This window comes from Parus major, chromosome 12 (genome assembly GCF_001522545.3).
Source record: "Parus major isolate Abel chromosome 12, Parus_major1.1, whole genome shotgun sequence".
Lineage (NCBI taxonomy): Eukaryota > Metazoa > Chordata > Aves > Passeriformes > Paridae > Parus > Parus major.
In genome coordinates this window covers 3964858-3988695 of record NC_031781.1, presented here as the reverse complement: position 1 = coordinate 3988695, position 23838 = coordinate 3964858, and the positions used below count along the sequence as shown (strand labels likewise).

Below are 23838 nucleotides of genomic sequence, written 5' to 3'. Positions count from 1 at the left end.
GCTGGCGCCGCTCGGGGGCTCGGCCGGGCTGGCCGGGGAGCCGCCCGGCTCCTGCGAGTACAAGACGCTGCTGGTGAGCGGGCTGAGCGCGGCCCTGCCCGACCAGCTGCTGGAGGACGGGCTGTTCCGCCTCTTCCAGCGCTTCGCGGGCGGGGGCGCCGGGGACATCAGTGTCAAGCTCTCCCACACGCCCGAGCTCGGCCGCGTCGCCTACGTGAACTTCCGACACCCCGGGGACGCCCGCGACGCCCGGCGGCACGCCCGGGCCCGGCAGCTGCTCCTCTACGACCGGCCGCTCAAGGTGGAGCCCGTGTACCTGCGCGGGGGCCGGCGCAGCCGCACGCCGCCCCCCGCGCCCTCCCCGGAGCCGCTGGGGTACCTGCCGCCCCTGCACAGCGCCTACCAGTACAAGCAGCGCTCGCTGTCGCCGGTCACCAGCCCCTTGCTGCGGGAGCCGCGGCCCCGCCACGCCGCCGCTGCCGCCTTCGCGCTGGAAGCGGCCGCCATCGGGCTCTCCCGGGAGCGGGAGCGGGCCCTGGATTACTACGGGCTGTACGACGAGCGCGGCCGCCCGTACAGTTACCCCATCGTGGCCGAGGAAGACCTGATGCCAGAGGATGACCAGAGAGCCACCCGCAACCTCTTCATCGGCAACTTGGACCACAACGTGTCGGAGGTGGAGCTGAGGCGCGCCTTCGAGAAGTACGGCATCATCGAGGAGGTGGTGATCAAGCGCCCCGCACGTGGCCAGGGCGGTGCCTACGCCTTCCTCAAGTTCCAGAACTTGGACATGGCTCACAGGGCCAAGGTGGCCATGTCAGGCCGCGTTGTGGGCAGGAACCCCATCAAAATCGGCTACGGGAAAGCCAACCCCACCACCCGGCTGTGGGTGGGGGGCCTTGGCCCCAGCACTTCCCTGGCCGCCCTGGCCAGGGAGTTTGACCGCTTTGGCAGCATCAGGACTATTGACTACGTGAAGGGCGACAGCTTCGCTTACATCCAGTACGAGAGCCTGGACGCTGCCCAGGCCGCCTGCGCGCAGATGAGGGGCTTCCCCTTGGGCGGACCGGAGAGGAGGCTCCGAGTGGATTTTGCCAAAGCAGAAGAGACGAGATACCCGCAGCAGTACCAGCCTGCGCCGCTCCCCGTGCACTACGAGCTACTGGCTGATGGGTACAGTCGGCACCGGAGCCTGGAGCAAGACTTGAGGGTGCGGGATAGGACTCCTCCGCACCTCCTGTACTCGGACAGAGACAGGAGCTTTGTGGAGGCAGACTGGGCCAGCCCTGCCAAAAACGCCGAGCGCAGGAACAACCTGGAGAGCTACAGCCGGTCCGTGCGCAGCCGGAGCGGGGAACGCTGGGGCAGCGACGGCGACCGCAGCGTGCCCAAACCGTGGGAAGAGAGGCGGAGACGCCGGAGTCTTTCCAGTGACCGCGGGAGGACTACTCACTCGCCTTACGAGGACAGAAGCAGGACAAAGGCCAGTGGGCCAGCTCTAGACCGCAGCCCTGACAGGGCTCGCAAGGAGAATCACACTACAGAACCCGGAGCCGAGAAAGAGCAGAGCAACTCCCTCCAGAACAATCGTCACGCGGCCGAGGAGAAACCCCATCGCGAGCCAGCCGATGCTCCCCAGCCCAAAAAAAGGGACAGCGAACGCAATCATCGAACTGGTGAATCGGAATCAAAAACTCACGAGGAGCCAAAATCTGAGACCAAAAAGCTAAAGAATTTATCAGAATATGCTCAGACACTGCAACTTGCTTGGAATGGGCTTCTTGTGCTAAAAAACAGCTGCTTCCCCACCTCTATGCACATCCTGGAGGGAGACCTGGGTGTCATCAACGGACTCCTCAAAGACCATTCGTCTGGCGGGAAGTTGACGCAGCTCAAAATCGCTCAGAGACTTCGGCTGGACCAGCCCAAGCTGGATGAAGTCACCCGGCGCATCAAACAAGGCAGCCCCAACGGCTACGCCGTGCTCCTGGCCACCCAGTCAGCCCCGGCAGGGGCAGGGGCCGAGGGGACCTTCCCTGTGGTAGAGCCTGGCTTGCAGCGACGGCTTCTCAGGAATCTGGTCTCCTACTTGAAACAGAAGCAGGCTGCTGGGGTTATCAGCCTGCCCGTGGGAGGGGCGAAGGGCAGGGACAGCACAGGCATGCTTTACGCGTTCCCTCCTTGCGAGTTCTCTCAGCAGTACCTCCAGTCAGCACTAAGGACATTGGGGAAGTTAGAAGAAGAACATATGGTGATAGTTATAGTCAAAGACACTGCCTAGCCCACACTGTCTTTTCAAATTCCATGTTTTCTTTGTGTGTCACACAGCCCAGTTGTTTTTAAGGCTGATCATTTTGGTTGAGGCTCAAAACACCTTGACCAAAGTGGTAAGATTTTTAGTTTCTAATTAATTTTAATACCTATAATATCTATTAAAATTTTAAATAGAGCCCATTTTATTCGTTTTTAATATGTGACACTGTCCGCTGTTGTTCTGTATTTTTATTTTTTAACTGTATGAAAAGTTGTCAGTAAAGCCTTGTTCACTGATGGATTTCTAAACTTGTGCGGTATCCGAGTTCTTCTGGCCCAGGAAGGGTGAGTTCCCTGTGCTGCAGCCAGGCCAGGTGAGGCCCCAGCCCAGTTCAGCTCTCAGATCCCAACCTTGAGCACCTCCTTCATCTTTATATGTGTCCTTCAAGGTGGGAGAGGAAGAGGGGTTATTTGTGCTGTAGCAGAGACTGAAAGGTTGGTTCTCTATTTTTTATTTTTTGTCCTGTTTGCTTTTTATTTCGTAAATTTGAGTCTGGATGCTTTGTTGTTGAGTCTCTCTTTGAGAACAGAAGCTTCCCAGGAAGCCAGCTACCAAGGAAGCAAATCCTGATGAAGAATAAAAGTGTTTTCCATACACACCAAAAAATTAGTTGATACTTGGCAAAAAGTTTGCTGGTAAGGAGTGGACCCTGTATTCAAGTTGGTGAGGTTTGAGACCACCTGGTACATGTCTCAGTCATAGAAATGCTTGGATAGAACAAAAAAGGTCTGACGTTCCCAATTTTTATAAAAGGAAAAACAAGCAGAAGGGAAAAAAAAAAGTTATTTAAGGGGGGACCCTCTTGGACCCTTATTCAATGTGGACAAGCCAGGGGCATGAAGGTGTTTAGTGAGCTGGAGGTGCTCATGTGCAGTCAATCATGTTGTACCACCTGGAATCCTTTATTGCAAGCTATTTTTATTTTTTTTTCCTAAAGTTTAAATTTGTTTGCAGGCTTACAAAGAAAGACAGAAACATGTCTGTCTGAGAATGTGTTCTGTTAGCACAGGTGATCTGTAACAGAAACCACTGGAGGTCAAAATCTGAGCTCTAAAATGGGTGGATGCATCACCTCTGCTGTCTGTGGTATGAGGTGGTTGCTTGGGAGGCCAGACCCTTTGAGTGCTCAGCAACATAAGGATGTGGTAACAAATCCAAGCTGGAGTTAAAATCCACACTGTTCTGTTTGGGGATATTTTTATTTTTCAAAGCGATGCCTGTAGATTTTAGCAGACTTACAGAAAATTGTGTGGGATTAAAAATGCTACATTTTAAAGTTTCTTTAGATTTGCAGGTGATTTTTTTTATTGTTTTTCTCACGCTAAGCAAGTGAACAAATTCGTGGGAGAACCAGATTTACCTCGCACTAATCTCTGTGACCCAGCAGCTCATTTGCTGAGGGTTGCCAAAAGCCCTTCTAAAACTCCTCTCAGGTATGATTGGTGTCACGACCCACTTAGCAGGGAGCATAACTCAATCTAATAATGATTTTATTTTTCACTTTTTAACCCTGCAGATGTAGGGACATCATCAGCTGGTGATGGGTTATTAATATCAACAAGCGTGGGTTGGTTTGTTGGGCTGGGGGGTGGGGGTTGCCTTTCACTTGATGCATTTTCTGTGAAGGAGGGGAGCCAAATGCTCCGCTGGGAGCAGCAGGGATCCGGGAATGCGCTGTGGGAGCAGATGAGCAGCTCCACTGCCTGCACTGGTGGCACTGGGCTGCCCCGGTGTCACACGGTTATAGGGACACCGACTCCACCCTCGTGACCGAGTCCCCGATGCTGTTGTAACGCAGACGGTGCCAAATGTCAACAGTTGGTTCAGTGTTATCTGAAACCAAGTGCTATTAAATACCCCTCGTGGCTGGCCCTAGGGCGATTAGAGCCTTTTGTGGGAGTATCCTGCCTTGGAGGTGTCCCGGCAGTTGGAGCTGCAGCTCGTGCTGTGCCATGGCCTTTTGTGTGTTATGATGTGTGAATGTTAGGAAAGGGAAGGAAAAAAAAAAATCTGTAAATTAAAAAAGCTGCAACTGCTTGCTGGCAAAGCCAAGGACCAGCCCAAAATCCCCCATCTCCCACTTTCCTTGTGAAATAAGTAAATAATAATGTAGGGTTGTTTAGAAGACAAAGGTTGGATGAGATTTGAATGATGGTTGATGGTTGTAAGCATGTGAGACCAACAAATCTCCCTCCTACCAAAATAAACAGGTGTAAAAGAGAAGTTGGAGGGTTACAGAAAAAACACCTGGGAGAGAAGCAGCAGCATCCGTCTGGCACGATGCCCTGAGCCTTCCCTGCTCCCCAGCAGGCAAGGGAGCCACACCATGGCTTTAACACTGTGCCAAGGCCAAAGGCCCCATCCTAGACCCGTGTCCACCATCCCCTCCCTTAACAGCTGCATCCAGGCTGATCCCAAGAGAAACAGACCTGGAAAAGGGTTGGCAGTTACAGCAAAATAACTGCATCTGGATCTTACAGCATCAAAGACTTGGGCCTTAAACTGGGATGGGCAGCAGTTCTGGGGAGAAGATTCGGGGAGTGGGGGCCTGAGCCCCTGGGTGATGCTGGAAGGTGCTGGCTAAGGCAGTGCTGGGGTTGTTTTGGGGAGGATGGTGCCTTTCAGCCCGGTACAGTGGGGCAGTAAGGTGATCATGGCAGGGTACTGGTGTCTGGGTCCCCAGGGGTGATCTGAAACTCAAGCAGGGTGTGACATGGTGGATGGGCTGGTCTGAGTGTTCAGCCTGAGGTACCCCATCTTTTATTCTAAGCACACATTCAGCAAACATTCTGTCTCACAAGGCCTCTTTAACAGCAGTTGCTGGCTGTCTTTCCTACTGAAACAGGGACGAGGGCTAGCCCTGGATGTGCTTTGACCAGTGCTGAGGAGCCTCAGTCATTACCCATAGCTGCACTTGGTGAGGTTTGTACCCTGCTCTCCCAGCCTCGGCCTGTGGGAGATTTTTTAAGCCCAGCACAGCAGGGATGTGCTGCTCCCTCCCAGGGTGCTGGCAGGGCACTCCACAGGCTGTGCTCCATGGAAGGCTGTGTCAGGCACCAAATGGACCAAGCAGGTACTGGGTCCCAGTGCAGTGACCACGCTGACAGGAGAGCACACGCTGTGCTGGGCTCCTCTGCTCACATTGTGGGAGGAAACAGCATCATCCCTGCTCCCCTCTGCTGCAGAAGTAGGAGTATGTCTTAGCCAGCTGGCAGGACATTTAAATCTTCCACCCCCCTAAGCCAGGGTCTGTAACTGCTGCATAGAAGAAATACTGTATGGCACCAGATCAGCCACGTGCTGTGAGTATTCCAGAAGATTACAGGATCCTTTCCAAGCAGCATGCTTTTAAATAAGATTAAATCATGATGCCAGGGTAGCAGGTGATTTTCTAAATGCTGAGAGTTCTCCCTATCCCAAGCAGTTGCAGAATTATGGCCTGACAAAAACAAAATAATCCCTTACTAGTGTCCAGTTCTGAACTCCACTTTGCACCCAGGTTGGTGCCATCACCTGTTCCCCAAGAACTCTTCAGTGAGACCCCCAGAACTAAGGCAGCATCATGGAGTACAGGCAGCTTCCCCAGGTGTGTATTTAACTTCAGAGGCCAGGTCTGGCCAGGACAGGAGACAGGGACTGCTTCAGCAGTTTTGGGGGCTGACCTGCAGGCCCTGCCTCCTTCCCCATAGGGTAAGGCCCAAACCCACTCCCTTTGGCTCTGTTCAGTGGAGTTAGGGCAGGGGTGGGAGGGGAGGGAGGCTCATATACTTACAGCACCTCAGCATACACAGGAGCTCCATCCCAGCTGTTTTGGTTCTGTCTTGCAAAACTAGCTGATAAATTTCTCCAAAATACCCAGGCCCAAACCAGCAGCAGATGCAGCCAATTACAGCTGGGGTTTAATGCCAGAACAAGATATGGACATCTGGCACTGCAGCTCCCTGGGGGTAGTAGCTGAGTACATGCTTTATTTTTTTTTTCTCCTCCTGAGCTGCACATTTTGCTATGGTGAAGTTGGGTGGGATGGTTTCTGACAAGGCAGAGGCTACTTCCACAGCTGCTGGGTGGCATATCCGATTTTCAATCCCCTCATTAATGAGAATGCTGCTCCAATTGCTGGTCTTGAATGCTGTAGTAGTGACTTGTTCATCCTTCTTGACTGTGTAGGGTACAATTATCCATTATAAGTTGCAGCAGAACATTTCTTTTTAATTATTAACAAGCAGCCCTGGGTAAGTGCATTAAGTAGATGCAATGCTGGAGGGAAAAAAAGCTACCCCTTCTTTCAGTTAAAAAGGAAATCCTTCCTCTTCAAGCAGTAAGACCTTTAGCCTTAGTTGAAATGAGCAGCTCTTGGTGGAAAACTGTAGTGTCAAGGAGTGAGAAGTCTCCAGTTCCCTGTTGTGCCTCAAACCCTATTCTGAAAGTGGCCAAAAGAGAGAAAGGGTTAAAAGGTGAGTGGATGGTATCTGAACACCTGGGAATAAACAGCACAGCCATGGCCTTGTCCAGGCAAGCAGTGAGCACGTTCACCTGCCAGCTCTGAGCACAGGCCCGAGCTCTGCAGTTGGCTGCTGCACTGCAAAGTCAAACACTCCACTGCCGTTTCTTCCTCCTCTTCTAAGGGCAGGGCATTTTGTCATGCCCTAACAGGAGCACCTGATTTTCCCTGTGCCCTGACAGCCACAGGACAGCCTGGGTAATGCCAAACCACTGCTGCTGCTCCCAGCTCCTGGCACATCGCGGGAGAGGCAGAATTCCCTGCCTGAACCACAGTGGACACTCCAGAGCACCTCTCCACACAACCACAGCCCAGCACCAGTAGAATCATCCAGCTCCCACACTCAGTGTGGTGAGGATGCCACTGAGAATTCCAGGCAACCCAAGGGATCAGACTGGAACCCACAGCTGCTGTGCCATGGCCATGCTGCACTCCCAAACCCCTTTTTGTGTTTCCTTTGCCCTTCCTTAGGTGGGTTCCAGCTCCACCTGGCTGCTCTCAGCCAAGCCCTGCAGGCACATGGAGCACTGCTTTTGCATAGCTACGACTCACAGCCATACACACAGACGGGATTTGTATTTAATTTTTTAATAAATACACTTTACATTAAAGAAAAAGGCCTTCAATTTGCAGTTTCCACACAGAGGGCAAGAGGGGGAAAAAAAAAAAAAAAGAAAGAAATATTAAAAAACTTGAACCACAAAAGGTAGAGGGGAGAAAAAGGGCTCTAACTTCAATCCCAGATTCCCATGTCTTCAGGAATACCAGGCTCTGACTAGGCCCAGCCAGGATTTCAGCCTCCCACTATAGCTGGTACCACAGCACAAATTGACAAACACCCCAGGGGCTCTTCCCTGGAGGACAAAAGCATCTGGAACACACTGGTGCATTAGCAGGTGTTAACACCTGTAGTTCTTCTCTTTTAAAAATAAAATCATATTTAAAATAAAAATATTCTCACTCCTCAACAATATTAGAAACCATGATCCTCTTATTTCACTTAGTAGTTGCATAAATTTTAATTTCTTTTAATTTTAAACAATTTTTCTCCCCAAACCTACCCCATGGTAACAAGGTACTACAGAAATACAAAGGTCTCCCCTCTTTACTAGAACACTTGCCTTTTTTTTTTTTTCTTTTTTTTTTTCTTTTTTTTTTATAAAACTATTTCTGTTCTTTAGGAAAGAACTTTATACAAAGAAAATATATTGTGAAATATCTTCAGAAGTTTCCTTGAAGAGTCATCTCAGCCTAAAATGAAAAATTAAAAAAAAAAAAAAAAAAAAAAAAAAAAAAAAAAAAAAAAAAGAAAGAAAGAAAAAAAGGCAGAGAGAAATGAGGCCTAACCCCAGGTCTCTTTATTGAGACTTAGCCTCGAGCCTCAAACTGACTCAAACCAACACAGCGGATCGGCAGGAGATCCTCAGGTTTTCCCATGAAAAGCAGGGCTGGGGTGCTCAGTCGGTTTCCAATTTGGTCTCTGGTCGGGAAGGGAGCGTCTCCTCCTGCCCACACCCCGCCCATCAGCCGCTCCTCACTCGTTCAGGGACAGGATGATGTCGTCCTCCAGGTCAGAGTTATCCGAGCTGTCGGCTGCAAAGGAGACACGTGGGTTATGGCTGGTTTGGCACTCACCCAGGCACAGGAGATGGTCACCCCTGCCCGAGTCTGCAGCTCCCCAGCACAGACAGAACCAGCACCATCAGTGCTCCAAACCACTCAAAAGCAGCCAGGAAATCTGCACCAGGGCCTTCCTTCCCTGCTTACAACAGAGGCTCAAGGAGAGCAGCTTTAACAAGTGCAGTTCCTATGAGCTGGCAGGTTTTTCCCCTGGCAAGGTGGGGAGGACACCAGCAAATATCTGCCTGCACAACTTCCTGTGCACAACAAAGGGCAACAGCTCTTCACACACCAGGGGCTGGACAGATGTGGCAGTCATTCCTCACAGCTGTACAGCTCCACCAGCCTGGCCTCTGTGTGATCTGCACAAGGTAATTCCTCATGCAGCGAGTTGGACCCCACTGAGGTGGAAGCAATCCACACACTCCCAGCTAGAACCTCGCTCTAGTAACTCAGAGGTTTCTGTAACGGATTTAACTACAGGTCACTTCCTAAAGGTGACCTGAAAACTGTGCTTTTCCTGGTTTTCTTCATTGTGGTACAGAACAAAGACATGAAGGGATTTACCAGAAGCAGTCACACACACATACACACACTTGCTTTTAATCTTAAAGCATAAGACCTCTCCTCCCTCAATTGTGCAAGAGGGAAGTGGTAGTAGCTCTGGCAGCAAGAGGGCTCCTGCCTTACCTTAGAGGTGATGTTGGCTCTTTTTCTTATGCGAATTCATTGGATGCAGCAGATAACTGGGTGTTAAAAATAGTTAAAAAGAAAAAAAAAAAAGACACCAAGACTTCCACTTAGCCATCTCAGTAATAGTGGATCTCTAAAATGCCTGTTAGGGTAAGAAAGACCTTCTGGAAGGTTCATCCCTTCTCAGATGCTATCCTTAGGAAAAAAAAAAAATCACAGGCAAGCAGAGAGGGTACAAACTCTTTCCCCCAACCCTCCTCCCTGAAGATGAACCAGCTGCCTTTCCACTGTGATCAGCAAGGGATGCTCCATCTCACCATCCATCAGACTGAGCCCAAGCTGAGGGGTCATCAGTGCTCCCAGAACAGCCACAGCCATGCTGGGGAGTTAGAAAACACCAGCCAGGGCTGCAGCAGCTACACTTACACAGTAAGAGGGAAAGAAGCACAGGCGAGATAAAAATCCAGAAACTCTGAAGAAGAGAAGCTGGAAAAGTTGGAGTTTGAGGGGGGGAGAGGTTTTGTTGTTTTGGTTTGTTTTTTTTTTAATGAAGAGGAAAGCTTTGAGAAAGGGTCTCCTCACTATTCCCCAGTTCACCACACAACCTTCCAGTTCTGAGCTCTATGTCTGCAAGTAAATCTGACTGCAGTTAACTGCTTGGCATAGTTAGTTTGCACAGACCTGCATGGAAGTTGCCATTTTAGATTAAGGAAGAAAACAGGAATCAGAATCAAGAGTCAGCTATGCTGCTGGTGAGAATTCTATGTATTTCTTCAATCCTATGTCACATGCGCATTTCAAAAATTACACCCACCTGGCCCAGCAACAATCTCTTGAAAGACCTGCACAATGCATGAACTGCTTTGACAAACAGATCTAATGTCCCCAAAGTGGTAACAAAGGGGGAGGAAGACAAATTCATACTTAAAAGGTTCTCTATGGATTATTTTTAAAAAGGAATTAGAACCTCTTCTAAAGCACAAGAGACCAATGCCACTCACTCTCCTGAATTATTTTGCTTTGGAAACACTCACTATGTTATGGAGGTTCACCCACAATACAGCAAGAATCTACAGTAGGGAACACTCTAAATGCACCCCATGCCAGTACTTGCTATACTGGCAGTGCCAGTACAACTTCTAATTCTGGAACAAGCATAAGCAGAGGAAAATTTTAATTGCTCTTTGCTGAGTGGGAAACAGAATGAAGTCAAATGAAATCGCAGAGAAGCTGCCACAGAACCCCACTTATCAAACCCATCAAGGACCATACATGCAGCAGCCTGGCAGAGCTTCACTCCCTGCTCTGAGTTCCCAAAATTGCTGCTAAGCAACCCAACAGCCACAGGATGGGCTGGCTGCAGTTCCACAGCCATACAGATCAAAGTTCTGCTCAAGTAGCTCTATCCATAAATGATGTACAGATAACACAGTGCTCTGCAGAGCATGCCTGAAATTCCTGTCAAGTAGCCCCTGGTTTGTTCCAGGAAGAGTTACTGAAATGGCCTGAACATCCTGGCCATTCTGCCCCTTGGATAATTCAAGGTACAGCACCTCAGGTGTTCTCTGAAGAGCTTCTGGCCCTGCATTCCCTGAGGAAAAACAGTGGAGTTGTGTCACAAAGATCCTGTCATCTACTAGGACACAGAGTTTCCCTGTAACCCCAAAATGTTGCACCGCAAGATACTATTAATGACTGAGCTGTGAAAATATCCTATATGGCCCTACAGTATAAACCTGTTTCCTTCTAGAGAACAGCAGTGACTGAATAGTATGCCACAGAATAACTCTGGCAACCTCATGTGGCCAAGTCCTTAAAAATGACTGAGCTACATTGCCACAGAAGGATCAGCCTGCCAGCTTCATCCTCCAGCTCACTGGCAGCAAAGACTGATGAGAGAGCTGAGATGGGAATCAATCTATCACTGCAGGACTTCAAACACCTTGCACACTCTAATTACTCATCTTTACCAACCTTTTAACTTAAGGTAAACATATTATGTCCATTTATAGAGCTTGAAAATTAAAAATAACTAGGTGGTTTGGCTACACATACTCAAAAATTGTGCTGCAAAAAAGGAACAGAGTCTGGTGTCACAAATCCCAAGACTGATACTATCTTCTTTCTTGTGAAGTATTTTTCCAAATGTTATTGCTACATAAGAAGTTCAGACCTTTCTATACACACATACACACACACTGTATTTTCAAATCACTGTACTTCTGGAATGCCAGAAAAAGAGAACGATTTAAATTGCATCCCAAAAGTTATGTTAGCTTCAGAATAATCTAATAAAGGAAGTGAAGTCAGAAATGCCATGTTTGCTTTGCACTTTAAGCAATTACAAAAGAGAAAGAACAGCACCAAGGATGAAAAGCGTTTCTCTGTCCTTATGGGCTCACATGAGGCAGAGAAGACAGGTGAGGTAAGAGTTAAACCTGTGTCCCCTTGAAGGGCAGGGCAGGCAATCAATCACAAGAAGCTTCTTCACATGGAGTTCTTTCTTTCTCTCTCACACACACACACCTGGGAGCACTTGTAGAAAGGAGATACCTCCTTGTCCAGAATGCACAGTTGTTCTCTCACTTATGAGCTGTTTTTAGTGTGGATTACTAAGAGAAGCCCCAGGTGAACAAACATGATGATAGCCTGTCACTCATACCAACCACGGACAAGTCAGTTAAATCATTTCAGGGGAAATTTAGATATTGCCTCTTTGTCGGGACCTCAAGCAGTGGACAAGGTCACCAAGGTGGGCACACACTTACTATCTCCAAGAATCAGCTCAACTTCCTCATCAGCATCAGAATCTTCATCTTCACCCTCATCTCCCTCTTCCAGGAGGTTGGCAATCTCCTCATCATCGGAGGGAGAAAAGTCATTTTCTCCATCCTCACCAGCATTCTCGTTGTTCTCATCCTCCTCCAGCTCAGCCTCCAGCAGCTGGTCTGTATCTAGTTCATCAAGATCATCTGTGTCATCATCATCTTCATCATCATCTTCTTCCTCTTGCTCCTCTTCCTCCTATAAAGACAGCAAAAACAGTCCATTGCAGACATTAAGATAAATGTAAAATGGAATAACAGTAACTAAAGAAAACCTATAGTTTTCACTTCTCCCCATATCCAGCCATCAGACATAAACACCCTGCCATCACCCATCTAAGCACTCTCTCCAAAGCTTCAGAATATCACACATGCCAGATCACCTGCAGGCCTGCAAAATCTTAATTGCAAAATGCTAGTGTAAACAGGTACCACTGGCTCAATCTCCTCTCCAGGACTGGCCACCAACACGTGTCACCACAATGCACCCCTGAGAAGGACATGCAGTAAAACCTGTTAATCTGTGCCTTTGCTGCTAGTCTTGTGCACACTGCTTTAGTTTCAGCAGGACCAAAACCTCCACTTGACATCAAACCACATGCACTGTCAGCCTTTGCCATTGCCATCTAGATGAGGTATAAAATGCAGGGAAAGACACTTCTAGCCTGAGCCAATCCCTGAATCACTCAGCTTCAGATAACAGAACTGTTTATGGCAGCTCAGAAACCTCATCTTTGGTATTTACCTGTGGATCAAGATCTTTATCAAACCATAAGAATTTGCATTCAGTAAAGCAACTGAATTCTCCATTGTACAGATGAAATCCAGAAATCTATGTGTAGTGGATGAGACTGAGTGGGAAGCAGCTGGAACAGTTCTACCCTTCTTCCAGACAAACTGCCATCACAAGCCAGGCTCCAGAGCATTCCAGGACTGAAAGAAAAGCTTCAATCCACCTGCACATCTCCTCAGTCCCAGCCTGTTTCTTTAACAGTATACTTTCAACTCATTCAGTCCTAATTGCCCCTTTGTTTTGGGAGGAGACACATTTTGCAAAATTAGGAAGCAATTAAGATAGATATCTAACAACCCACTTCAAGGGTTCCTTTGGTCTTCCAAGCTCACCACACTCCCACTGTTTAGACTGCTGCATTTTCAGATCTAAAGGGACAGAGGAAAGTCCTTTACTGTCATCTCACCAACCTACTTTTTCTTCAGTCAGTGCTATAAAAAAAAACACACCCACACAAACCCAACATCTGTCACAGGCAAAAGAAACAAGGAAAGCCAAAAAGCCAAAAGAGTAAATTGTATTGTTTCTTCACTTACAAAGGGCAACCAAGTCTTCACTGCTGACCAGAAGTGCCATGTTCTTAAATGCAGATTACAGTTTAAAAGCAATGATTTGCTACATACAGTTTCCTTTATGAAAGAGTTTAAATATAAAATTTAAACCAAACTGTTTTAAAGCCTGTGCTTATTTTAAGAAATTACTACTTTACTTGGAGTCAATGAGTCCTCAAATAAACAGACATAATTGTATACACACTGGGAGAGGAAACATCTTCCTTCAGTTCAGTTTTAAACTGCAGTGCTATACTGGGTATAATTTTCCATAAACCATACTGAATCGAGTACAAAAGCTGTGCCTTAATAATTTGTATTTCTTTTTGTTCTATGCAGTATATGCAGAGAGACCAATGTCTTAAATTTTATTGCTCTAGTCAGAATTGAAAAGCTGATTAAAAACTGAAAAGGCAGGAGAGTTTATTTTTCTTTTTCAGTGTCTAAACAATTTTGAAGCAGGAAAGAGTTATCAATTTATTCTAAAGTCTTGGAACTATTAAACTAAGTTTCTCAGTATCTGGAGATAGAGACACACCTGCAGATATTAGGAAAAAAGTATGTTGTCTACAAGATCCGTTTAGAGTCCATGTAGCTAAAACCTGAATGATTCTGAAATGAGTTAGGTCCCCTCTGTGTTCTACACCTGTGTAATTTCTGAAAGTATTTTTTTCCTAAATATCTAGTCCACAAGGATTCAAAATGTCGAAACTACTAAATTTGATTGTTTCATATATAATGTATTTCTTGGATACTGAATTACTGTTTCATCAGCATTCTAATTCAAGCTTAAGGCAAGGCATTTATACCAATATCACCCTTCAAATACAGGATGAAATGAAATACATTGTAGAGAGCTAACAATCCTTTCTGGCTGACAAGAATAAGAGCCAAATTACACAGAAAGGTTGTATACTGAGCTGCAAATTAACTTGGAAGGGTTATATTAACCAGTGAAGAAAAAATAATTTGTGAAAATATAAACAGAAAATTAAATGTTTCCACTTTTACAGTTTAAATTACTTAATCTGAAGTTGGTGATTAGGGTCAGGCCACATTCATTTAAAAACCACCTAAGAATAGTAAGATGAGATGAAAATTGTACCTGTCCTTGGCAAAAGAAAATAGTGTGAAACTCATGCTACAAGAAGTCACACATGCATGTGAGTGTGACACACACAGTGACATCCTTACAGAGCTGGAGGGTGACACATCACAGGGCTCAAGGGAGCATCTTCATCAGTGAGGAGGAAACCTGTACCTTGTCATTTTTCACAGAACCCAAACACCACTTGGACACTGTGAAGCTTCTGCTAAGCTACAGGCAAATAAATTCTGCCTCAGCTTCCGAGCCAAGGCAAGCCCAAGCTTTGCAGGCCCAGTGCAGCTTTCCTGTCTGGAGCAGATGGCAACATGTAGAGCCTGGGACAGCTCTCCAAACAAAGCACCCAGAGCTTCTGCTCCCAAACCCAACCCCTGGGACACACAGCTGAGAAAGGGCTGAGGGAGTGCCAGCTGCAGTCTAACACCACCACATGTAAGTGATATCCAGGCTGTTCATGAGGACCCAGGATGAATCCTCATGAGACATCACAACTGTCTCATGTAAGGGATCCCTACACAGGGAGAAAATGGGACACCTTCCCCAGGGACTCAAACACTCTAAGTAAGGGCAGAGAAAAAAAACCCCTTGTGCCGTGTCACAAGAAAAGACAAATCAGTTATTCCAAACCATATCCAGGTTTGTGAAGGGAAAATTTAGAGATGTAATAGTACAAAAAAACCTGGACATAAACTTACAGAATCAGAAAAGCTGATTACACAGCAAAGGACTATCTTGAGATCATCTCAAAGCAAATTACTGGTGACTTATTACTATCAGTTTGCTTCCAAAAAGCAGAGTAGACTTGGCTCAATTAATTTACAATTCATAACCCCCAAAGGAAAAAACTAAACAACACTCCCAACAGAATGGCAGATATTGGGATGGCTGCACTGGAACAAAAAAAGCTACTTGACCTAATTCTTTATACTGCCAGTTTTTACAGCCCTTTCAGAGCTTAGTAAATATAACCTTACCCTTTGCACTTGTTCAAGCATTATGTGTTTTCTGCCACATTGTTCTTTGATGCTTGTTGGCATGAACTTCCTAATCTTTCATCATCATCAATTTTCTTACCATTCCCCTTTACCAGTCATCTTGCACATACAAAATTAATAAATTTGTCTTTTTTGGGTAGCAAAGCTTATTAATACTTGACATACTCACTGGTGTTCGTCTCCCAAAAATCATTCAAAGACTCAGGAAAAGTCCAGTATTTCACTTCTTCAAACTGATGCAAAATACATGTTAGCTAAGCAGAACTTTAACTTTTCAACATACTTCTGTAATGTATCTTAACATTAAATTAGTGTATGTACAAAGTGCTTCCAGGAAGTACAACTTACAGCACTGCAGATCTGCAGTATACAAAAATACACCAGCCTGTCTTTAAGCACCCTCAAGACATATTTATAGAGCTTTCTTACATTTCTTGAATCCAAAAGTTTTTTATGACCACGTGATGAAAATTTGAGACTTTCACTGCAGATTACACAATCTCTCAAATTTACAGTAGGTTGGCCTTTAGTTGCCAAAGGAAGACCCCACAGGTCTTTTTCAATTGTTGATATTTGGGTTGGAAATTTTGATTCAGTTCTGAGATCTACAGGTCACTGATTTTTTTTGCTTCCTTGACATGGTTTCAGCTGTTACAAAAAGTTTCATCTGTTTATCTCACACCTCACTGACCTTTTCTTCCTCTTCTAGGAGCTGATTCACAGTGCAAAACCAAGCAGCACATCAGCAGTTCTGCCCAGCTTCCTGCTCCAAGAACTCCCTTCCCAGCCCCTGCTCACCTCCCATCCCCACCTCCAGCTGCTTTCCAGCAACACTTCCTCCCTCTGAAAACACAATCTCTATTGCACCTCTCAGTCTGAATCATGCTACATGGTATTACTCTAACTATTCATATTTTCATCTATCTTTTCACTATCTCCAGGACAACTAATCAATGTTAGTAAAGCTTTTCCCCCTACTTCAAATGTTCCAGCTGATATTTAATTCACTTCTGGCTATTTTTAGCCAAGTCAAATTATCTACTGGTAACATCTGATTCCAGCAGTAGTTTATTACATCTAGGTTTGTTTTCTCTTTAAAGAAATTAATGTTTCCCATAGTATCATAATTTTGGTTAACTTATATGCTTTTGCAAGAAACAGCCTACTGATTCACTTCACCCTCCTTCCCCAGGTTTCTTGTAGACCAAATTTACAACTTCAGTAATTTGATCCCTTCCAGATTATTTTAACTACTCCCTATTGCCAAGCTTGGGAAAGGGCTTTGCTTCCATAAAAAAGGACATATGATCATTGTTCAAATACAAGTGTCCTGAAGTCTGTTTTACCCAGAGGAGTAAGTCTCTCTTTGCTCTAGTAATTTATCTATCTTTCTCCAGACAACCCCCTTGTCATACCTTCTGACAATTGTACTCTTTGCTGAGTACCATGTTGGTACTTTCTGGGTTTTTGCTATGTAATTCTCAAGAGTGACAATGTCTGGTTTTCACCCCCTGCACTTCTTAATACCTCTGGACAATGGGTAGTGGAAAAAGCTTAAGTATAGCCAACAGACTCCCTTGTCAAGCATGTATGGATTTTCACATCCTAGATTACCTACTGCCCATCCTTCCCCTCAGCTAGCAAACCCATAATTCCTGTTATGTACCAGTAAATTAATTCCAAGTATTCATCTCCTTCACACAGCAGGGCTGCACCTACTTTTACCTTCTTGGCTATTTCAGGGTTAGAATTTCTACTTCTTCATAGCCATTAGTCACAGAGCTAAATATGTAGAAGCCTGGGAAGGTGCAGAAGTTACCTTATGTAACAAGCAAGGAATCTTACCATAGGCTTCTATGCAGGTGTAGGTATGTGCAGATTTAAAACAGGAAACAGCACACAGCATACAGAATGTCACAGAGGCAAAACATGGAGTGAAGAAATAAAAAGCAGTTAATCTCTTAGTCTGTGTAAGTAGGTTTAGCTTGTCTAACAATGACTACTTACCTGTGATGAATGACAAACCATCCATGAAACAAACAAAAGCCTTAAGGGAATGGGCCTCATGTGGATCTGGAGGTTCAGTTTTTTGACCAAACTCAGGTTTTGCCTATGAAATGTTTGCATTTCAATCTGTCTGCAGCTGATGATAATCAACCTGGCTCCAGTCACTGTCCTCTGAGGAATGTGCAAGCCACCATTTCACAGCTGGTACCTTCCCTAATGCTTGGGATGAAGGGGTTCTAAGTGATGTTACTATATTGTCTTGCTGCAGGGCTCAGAGGTAATATAAGGAGTACAGAACTAGACACAATCTCTCAATATGCTTCTTTTCCTGTATCCCACTGATCTCACACTCTCACAAAAATAAATTCATTCCTTTAATTCCATGAAAAGAACAATATTGTATAAAGGAATTTAATAATTTGGCAGGTAAATTAACTTCCTCTCTCAGGACAAGAATTTGTTCCTTTATTTTCTCAAGCCTCTGACAGGCATTTCTCATCATAGCTGAGGCATCTTTTATTTACTTGGACCCCAACTACTGTGGGAATTCTAGAAAGATGTGTTAGGCAAGAGGAAGGATGTCTTTGATTTATGTCACTGAACAGGCAGAATACACTTTTATCTCTGCTGAAGCTGTTTTACTCCATAATACTAGGTCTGCTCTTATGGAAACTCCAAATACTAATCTCTTTCCAAGAATTTCCTCTGTTTGCACTGCCTGAGAGCCACTGAAAATAGATTTTGAAACAGTAGAATAGGCTAAAGCAGTCACAGTTATTTACTACTATCTCAAAATGCAGTACAAAGTATAGGCACTGTTCTTTTAAATATCTGTTTTGGAGGATGCCTGTTCAAAACATGTGTTTTGTTATATAAGGTCTTTGATAGAAACCACTCTTCACTCAGCCTTCCCAGCAGCAACTAAGCTCAAAGATTTCTATGAAGGTGTGCAATAGACACACATTATCATTTGAGACATTTGTCTGAAGATACCCATTCACAGCTATTATTCTGTAAATCATTTTATCCCTGAGTAAGACTTGACTGTACCTTCAACTGTTAGTGGAACAGCTCCTAAAACAAAGTCTTACTTTGGGGTCCCTGGTGACAAAAATAATAAATCATTCTAGTCAGCTTATAGTGGCAGAGCACCACCATGGTCTCATGATTCCCAAATATTTATGCCAATATGGATTAAGGTTTGTGGGGTCTTTCCCCAGCAAGTAAGTATTCACATGAAAAAAACAAACCAACAAACCAATATCAAACAACAGCAATGAAGTACAGTGGAATTGCTGTCGGAATTACTGTTGCAGGCAGACAGGGGGAGAACCCTAAAATAAAACTGGGATCACAAAGACCACACAGAAAGCTGAGGAAAACATTCTCCACCCTGGCTAAACCATATGTTAGAATAGTGATTGTCTTTCAAGTCTTTATTGCCTTATCAACAAAGCTTATTTCCCATCACCTAGAATTTACTAAACCAATGCAAAAAGACAAATTACACACCTACCATCAACCATTTCGAAAGCCCAGAAGCACTGCAGGATAATTAACAGTTCTTCAGGTCTGGCAAAAGAAGTAGAACACACTTTATAGGACAGGGACAGCTAGGTGAAGCAATGTGCTGCTGAAGCCATAAATCTCTCTGAACATGACAAAAACTGAGGACACTACTTGAGCCTTACAGATGCAACATCACCCACACATACCAAAGAGAGAAAAACAGGCCTTAAACAACTAATATGGAAAGAAAAACTAAAACAGGAAGTAAAAATGCACAGACTGAAAAATCCTAAAACCCACTCAGATGATCACCTCATCCAGACTTCAGTTTCACAGTTTTGAGTCTACTCTGTGTTCCCTTGGTTTCAGCTTTTCTGAGCACATAATATTTCTGAAGTCTCCTTTTCTAGCCCATGGCAGCTGCCATGTGCCATTTCCTCTGAAATTCCTTGTCTGCCTCTACAGAAGACAGTAGATAAACAAGTGAAACAGGGGATACTAATCAGCCAAGAAAGAGAAATATGTAAGAATAAAGCAAGCTAACAACCAAAAGGCAGTCCAAGATCTGCACCAGTAACCCAGACACCAAACTTATTTTCACCAAATCTAACTGAAGGAGTATATCAGAACAGAGGCAAATACAGGAGGAAAAAGAGGAAGATCTTGCAGCCAGACTGGAAAATAGGAAACCCTTAACTACTTCCCTGTATGCTGAACACAGTCTTGCAAATACTTGTGAGTAAGACTGCTGGTTATGAATGGACACATTTGGATACTCAGCCAGCAGTAAAGTAATTCACAAAACTCATGGAAGTTCAAGGCAGGAACACTGGTCTTTCTGGAGCAAAACACTCAACCAAAGAGCTTGCAAACAGACTCTTATTAAGCATGTTACATCTTCACTTTCCCTCATGCACAGTAAGTACAGACCACAAAGCATCAACATTCATTAGCATTTTTTCTGTTTCACAAGGCTTGACAACCCTGGATTATTTGCCATACCTAGGGAAAGGCAGCCTCCCAGGGATCTCACTGGAAAGGCTGGTACAGAAGCAGGGAAGAACCAGGCCATACTGGTGCTGTCCTCAAAAATTTTAAACAAGACCACAAACATTCACTGCAGCAGTCTCATGCTACAGCCACTGAGTCCGCTCCATCATTTAATTTGAAGGCAATTTATGTAGCAGATGAGTTGATCTTACAAGGTTGGTCTGAGATAGGAGGAATAACATAGTTGTTTTTTTTCTTAAATTACAGAAGGAACTGAAAGATATCTGTAGGCCAAACATCCCTGCTAGATTCATTTTACAGACTCTGAGTTTTTGCATTTTGAAAAAGCTGTCATGGAGCCATCAGCTGACATTTGTCAGAACTGACATCGTGAGGCATCAAAATTTAAGGTAAAAAAAAAAGTAAGGCAGTTATTTTTCTCCATAGTCCTTATCTCTTAGCACAAATTTTAAAGCAATGTCATTGTGCATCACATGACTTCTGAGTAAGGCTTGCCTATCAGCCACCTTTCTATCTGAGTACTCGTTATTTTCTGTACAGGCAAAAAAATGTACCCATGGACCCATGTAGGTCAGATACAAAAATCCAAATATACATCAAGTTAAGGTGTGAAGACAGAGGTCAAACAGATTAGTTTCTGTCTCTCAAACTTAGACCAAAAATATACTAGATTCATCTTGATTCTTATGGATTTCCCCCCCACCACTACTTTCATGAAAGAACAGAAAGCACCCTGTTTCAGCTAGAAGGGGTTTTAGAGTATCTGTGAGAAGTTCCAACAAGTTTGAAATGTTATACCAATTTTTTCAAAAGCTGAATCACAGAAACTAACTAGGCAAATGAACAGCTACATATGTGTGAGGATTTGCACACAAACAAAAATCCTTCCATCAGGGAACCTCTCTACAGACAAGTGTACCAAAGATTCTGTCTTTATTCAGGAAAACCTCTCTTCATTCTAGCTGAATGTTGGATGTCTCTACAGAGACAGAAGCTGTATTTTGGAAACCTAAGACAAAAACAAACCTGAAGAAAAAGCACAGAACAGCTGTGGGACAAAGAGCAAGGGGCTTAGTTGTGTTTGCCTAGATATATGTCCATTGAATTGAATTTGGGCTCGTAAATGTTGCTCATATTAAGACCAAATCTCTCTTACTAAAGAAACTTGGTTGTAACTATCCCTAAAACTTGCTGTCTAGGACACAAGTACAGACCCCAGAAACTGAGACCATAAAAAGCAGCGGTTATGCAATACCAACTAATCACTCTTAACTTGCAAATCGATCCAGGAACAGCTTTGTTTGAACATTTCATCAGCATTACAGAAAAGCTTTTAGCACACTTAGATTCGCCTGGGGCCACCTCTCTTTGTAAGACAGAAAGCGTCCCCAGTCACACCTGATGGATGGCAGATCCCTTATCTCTGCTGGGTACCTGGTGTTACAGCCTGGAACCATTGACTGCCTTGCACAAACACAGATCTCCCTTAAGTCAACACTTAGCAGGATTTTGCAAAGCAGTGCCCTGACAGCTACTAGTTAATCATTGGACAATACCAAACTCATTTCTGCTACAAACTATTTTTGGAGATTTTATAAAGAAAATAAGAATACTAAAAATATAGTGAAAGTGAACAAAAACAGTGGAAGTGGAGATAGAAATAATAAATATTGCCCATGGCAAGCAGTGGATGGCTGAGATGTAGAAAGGAAGGAGAGAGCAATAATCTCTCCTTCCTCTTCATTGCTTCCCAAGAAATTCTATTCTTCTAATCTATCCAATCTAGGGATAGAAACAGCGACCAGTGATTTCAAAAGAATGCCAAGACTTCAACTGCAACCTTATAGCACACTCAGTGGCCAGGAAAGCACACTTCACACCCAAACCAGAACTACTGCTTTATCTTCAGAATTACAGGAAAATCATAATAACAATTAACTGCAAAGAAAGTTACTCTTTCCTGAGACCTGCTCTCCAGTCTTCTGAAGTAGAGAGCACGAGTTTTAACCTAGCAACAGGAAGATTCAGAGATAGAAAGGGTAGCACAAATCCAGCTTTCCACACAGTCTGGGAAAAAACCCACCAAAGTATTACCTTCTGGCATTCTTTGGAAAAAAGTGAAGTCAGCTTTTCTCACAGGAGATACAAATGTATGATTTACTAGAATGCAGACACCAAAGAGCAAAGAATAATGCATTTTAAATCTTTTGGGAATCGAAGCATAAGGTTTTTGCCTGTCCAAAAAAAAAAAAAAAACAACCCAAAACACCTGACACCCACAAAGTTACAAATTGATTCTGTGGAATTTTAATTCTCACTTGACTGTAGTAAGCATTCTGTGCTACTGTGTATTCTACCAGCTGCACCCTGAGGGGCACTTACTGCAGTTCTGAGCTCTTCTGTCAAGTTGCCAGAGATCAAACAGCTGATCAGAGAAGGAAAACCAACACATTCCAGTGCAAACCTACAGCCCTCTTCAAAATTCTTTAAATCTTTTGCTGTGTAGAAGTACTGTGCAGTTTCACTGCATTAGTCACAAGCTGTCTCTTTCACAAATTGGTGATAAATTATGTCCAAATATGAGAACTGGAATTGAAAAAAGGAAAGCCTCAAGCAGTACTGTCTATATTGGAGGTTGAAATACTTAAAAAAGCAGAACAAAAAGCAAGGCTTCTGATTAAGTCTGAATACTTAAGGAAATTAATAAATAAACTATAAATGTTTGTGTTAATTTACAGTGCACAAAGTTACTGTTCATACAGGTTCTGCACAGATGGTCTTAGTTTACACTGACAGTAAAGTAATCTATTTCACATTAGGTGAGGCCAAATGAGGCCTCTGTACATTCTGGGTAATAAATGAACACATGTAGAGGGCTAACAGCTAATCTTGAACACACAGATCAATGCCATGCTTCTCACCTGATCTTCTTCTTCATCCTCCTCATCTTCTGCCAGCCGCTGCCGGCCCACTTCATAGAGCCTGCACACCGTGTCCATGTTCATGGCATCCATGCTGCCCTGGTTCTGCAGGGGAGATGCCCACAGGAAGTTAACTCCAGGAACGGAGCTCAGCTGTCATATTCAATGCTACATCTGATCTCAAGCACAACAACATTTCCAAAATCCTTCCCTCCCATTTACCAGCAGCACTACAATTAGCACTAAAACGAGTCTCTTTGGTTTCAAGACTTGTCATGTTCCCTGAAGTAACATTTCCAATGACTCCTTATCAAAGAAAATTTTCTTTTGGTTTCTTACAAACCTTGTCATCTCCAACTTCAGTATTTAAACATGAACTTGCTCTGCTACAAACTCTTGATTTGCTTTTGTGGTCTGTAGGGATCAGTGGCTCACGGAGAATAAAGCTGACAGGATTTCACATTACTCATTATATGTGCACAATCGGGCTTCAAGAAATTGGATTCTGACAACTTATTATGGAGCAAAGAACTGCTCCCTTAACAAACCAGAAGTTTAGTTCAGTAATTTTTGCTTCAAATCCTTAGCTTCTGGGATTTTGCTAGGAAGACAAGTGTAAAAGGAACAGTAAGGGTGATTCACAGAAAGGCTCTGTGGGAAGCCCCTGAAAGATTGCATTTCCCAGTTACTTGGTACGGTGCACATTTTAATTTGCAATAATAGGAAATTATTGCTATAAATAAGAAAAAAACCACATTTTTCTTTATGCTCATGAGAAGGAAAATATCTGTACATTTTGAAGTGGGAACAGTTTGAAGAAGAGAAGCAGTTGTGTTTGGAAATTTAAGGAATAAGAAGCAGCAGAACAAGACTGCAGGTGGGCAGAATAAAAAGCGAACAGCATCTTTAGCACCATCAAAACACCACCACTGCTTAGGACATGAATTTAACAGCAGGAACTTCAATAAAGAAATAACAAGCAGTGCATTCAAA

The 23838-nt window shown here is 44.3% G+C and overlaps 2 protein-coding genes across 10 annotated transcripts in view; one reads left to right on the top strand and one right to left on the bottom strand.

Moving 5' to 3' along the window:
- Position 1: 1 nt before the first annotated feature.
- RBM15B (RNA binding motif protein 15B) lies at positions 2-3590 on the top strand (the record flags this gene model as incomplete). Its single annotated transcript, XM_015640487.2, has 1 exon — positions 2-3590. A coding segment is annotated over one exon (2280 nt), but the record flags the coding sequence as incomplete, so codon positions are not given.
- A 4219-nt stretch (positions 3591-7809) lies between these two features.
- DCAF1 (DDB1 and CUL4 associated factor 1) overlaps positions 7810-23838 on the bottom strand; it is a 47170-nt gene continuing 31141 nt past the window's right edge. Inside the window, exons 22-26 of one of the 9 annotated variants that reach the window (XM_015641026.2) lie at positions 22846-22950; positions 17243-17251; positions 11897-12152; positions 9126-9181; positions 7810-8408 (exon numbers count right to left, since the gene is read on the bottom strand). In XM_015641026.2, coding sequence (XP_015496512.1) covers positions 9162-9181; positions 11897-12152; positions 17243-17251; positions 22846-22950 — 390 coding nt within the window. In that variant the 3' untranslated portion in view covers positions 7810-8408; positions 9126-9161. Of the gene's footprint in view, positions 8409-9125; positions 9182-11896; positions 12153-15566; positions 15631-17242; positions 17252-18916; positions 18977-22018; positions 22085-22306; positions 22511-22845; positions 22951-23838 lie in introns of those variants that run through there. The other 8 variants (XR_004499276.1, XM_015641023.2, XM_033517570.1 and 5 more) reach the window with 8 other exon arrangements.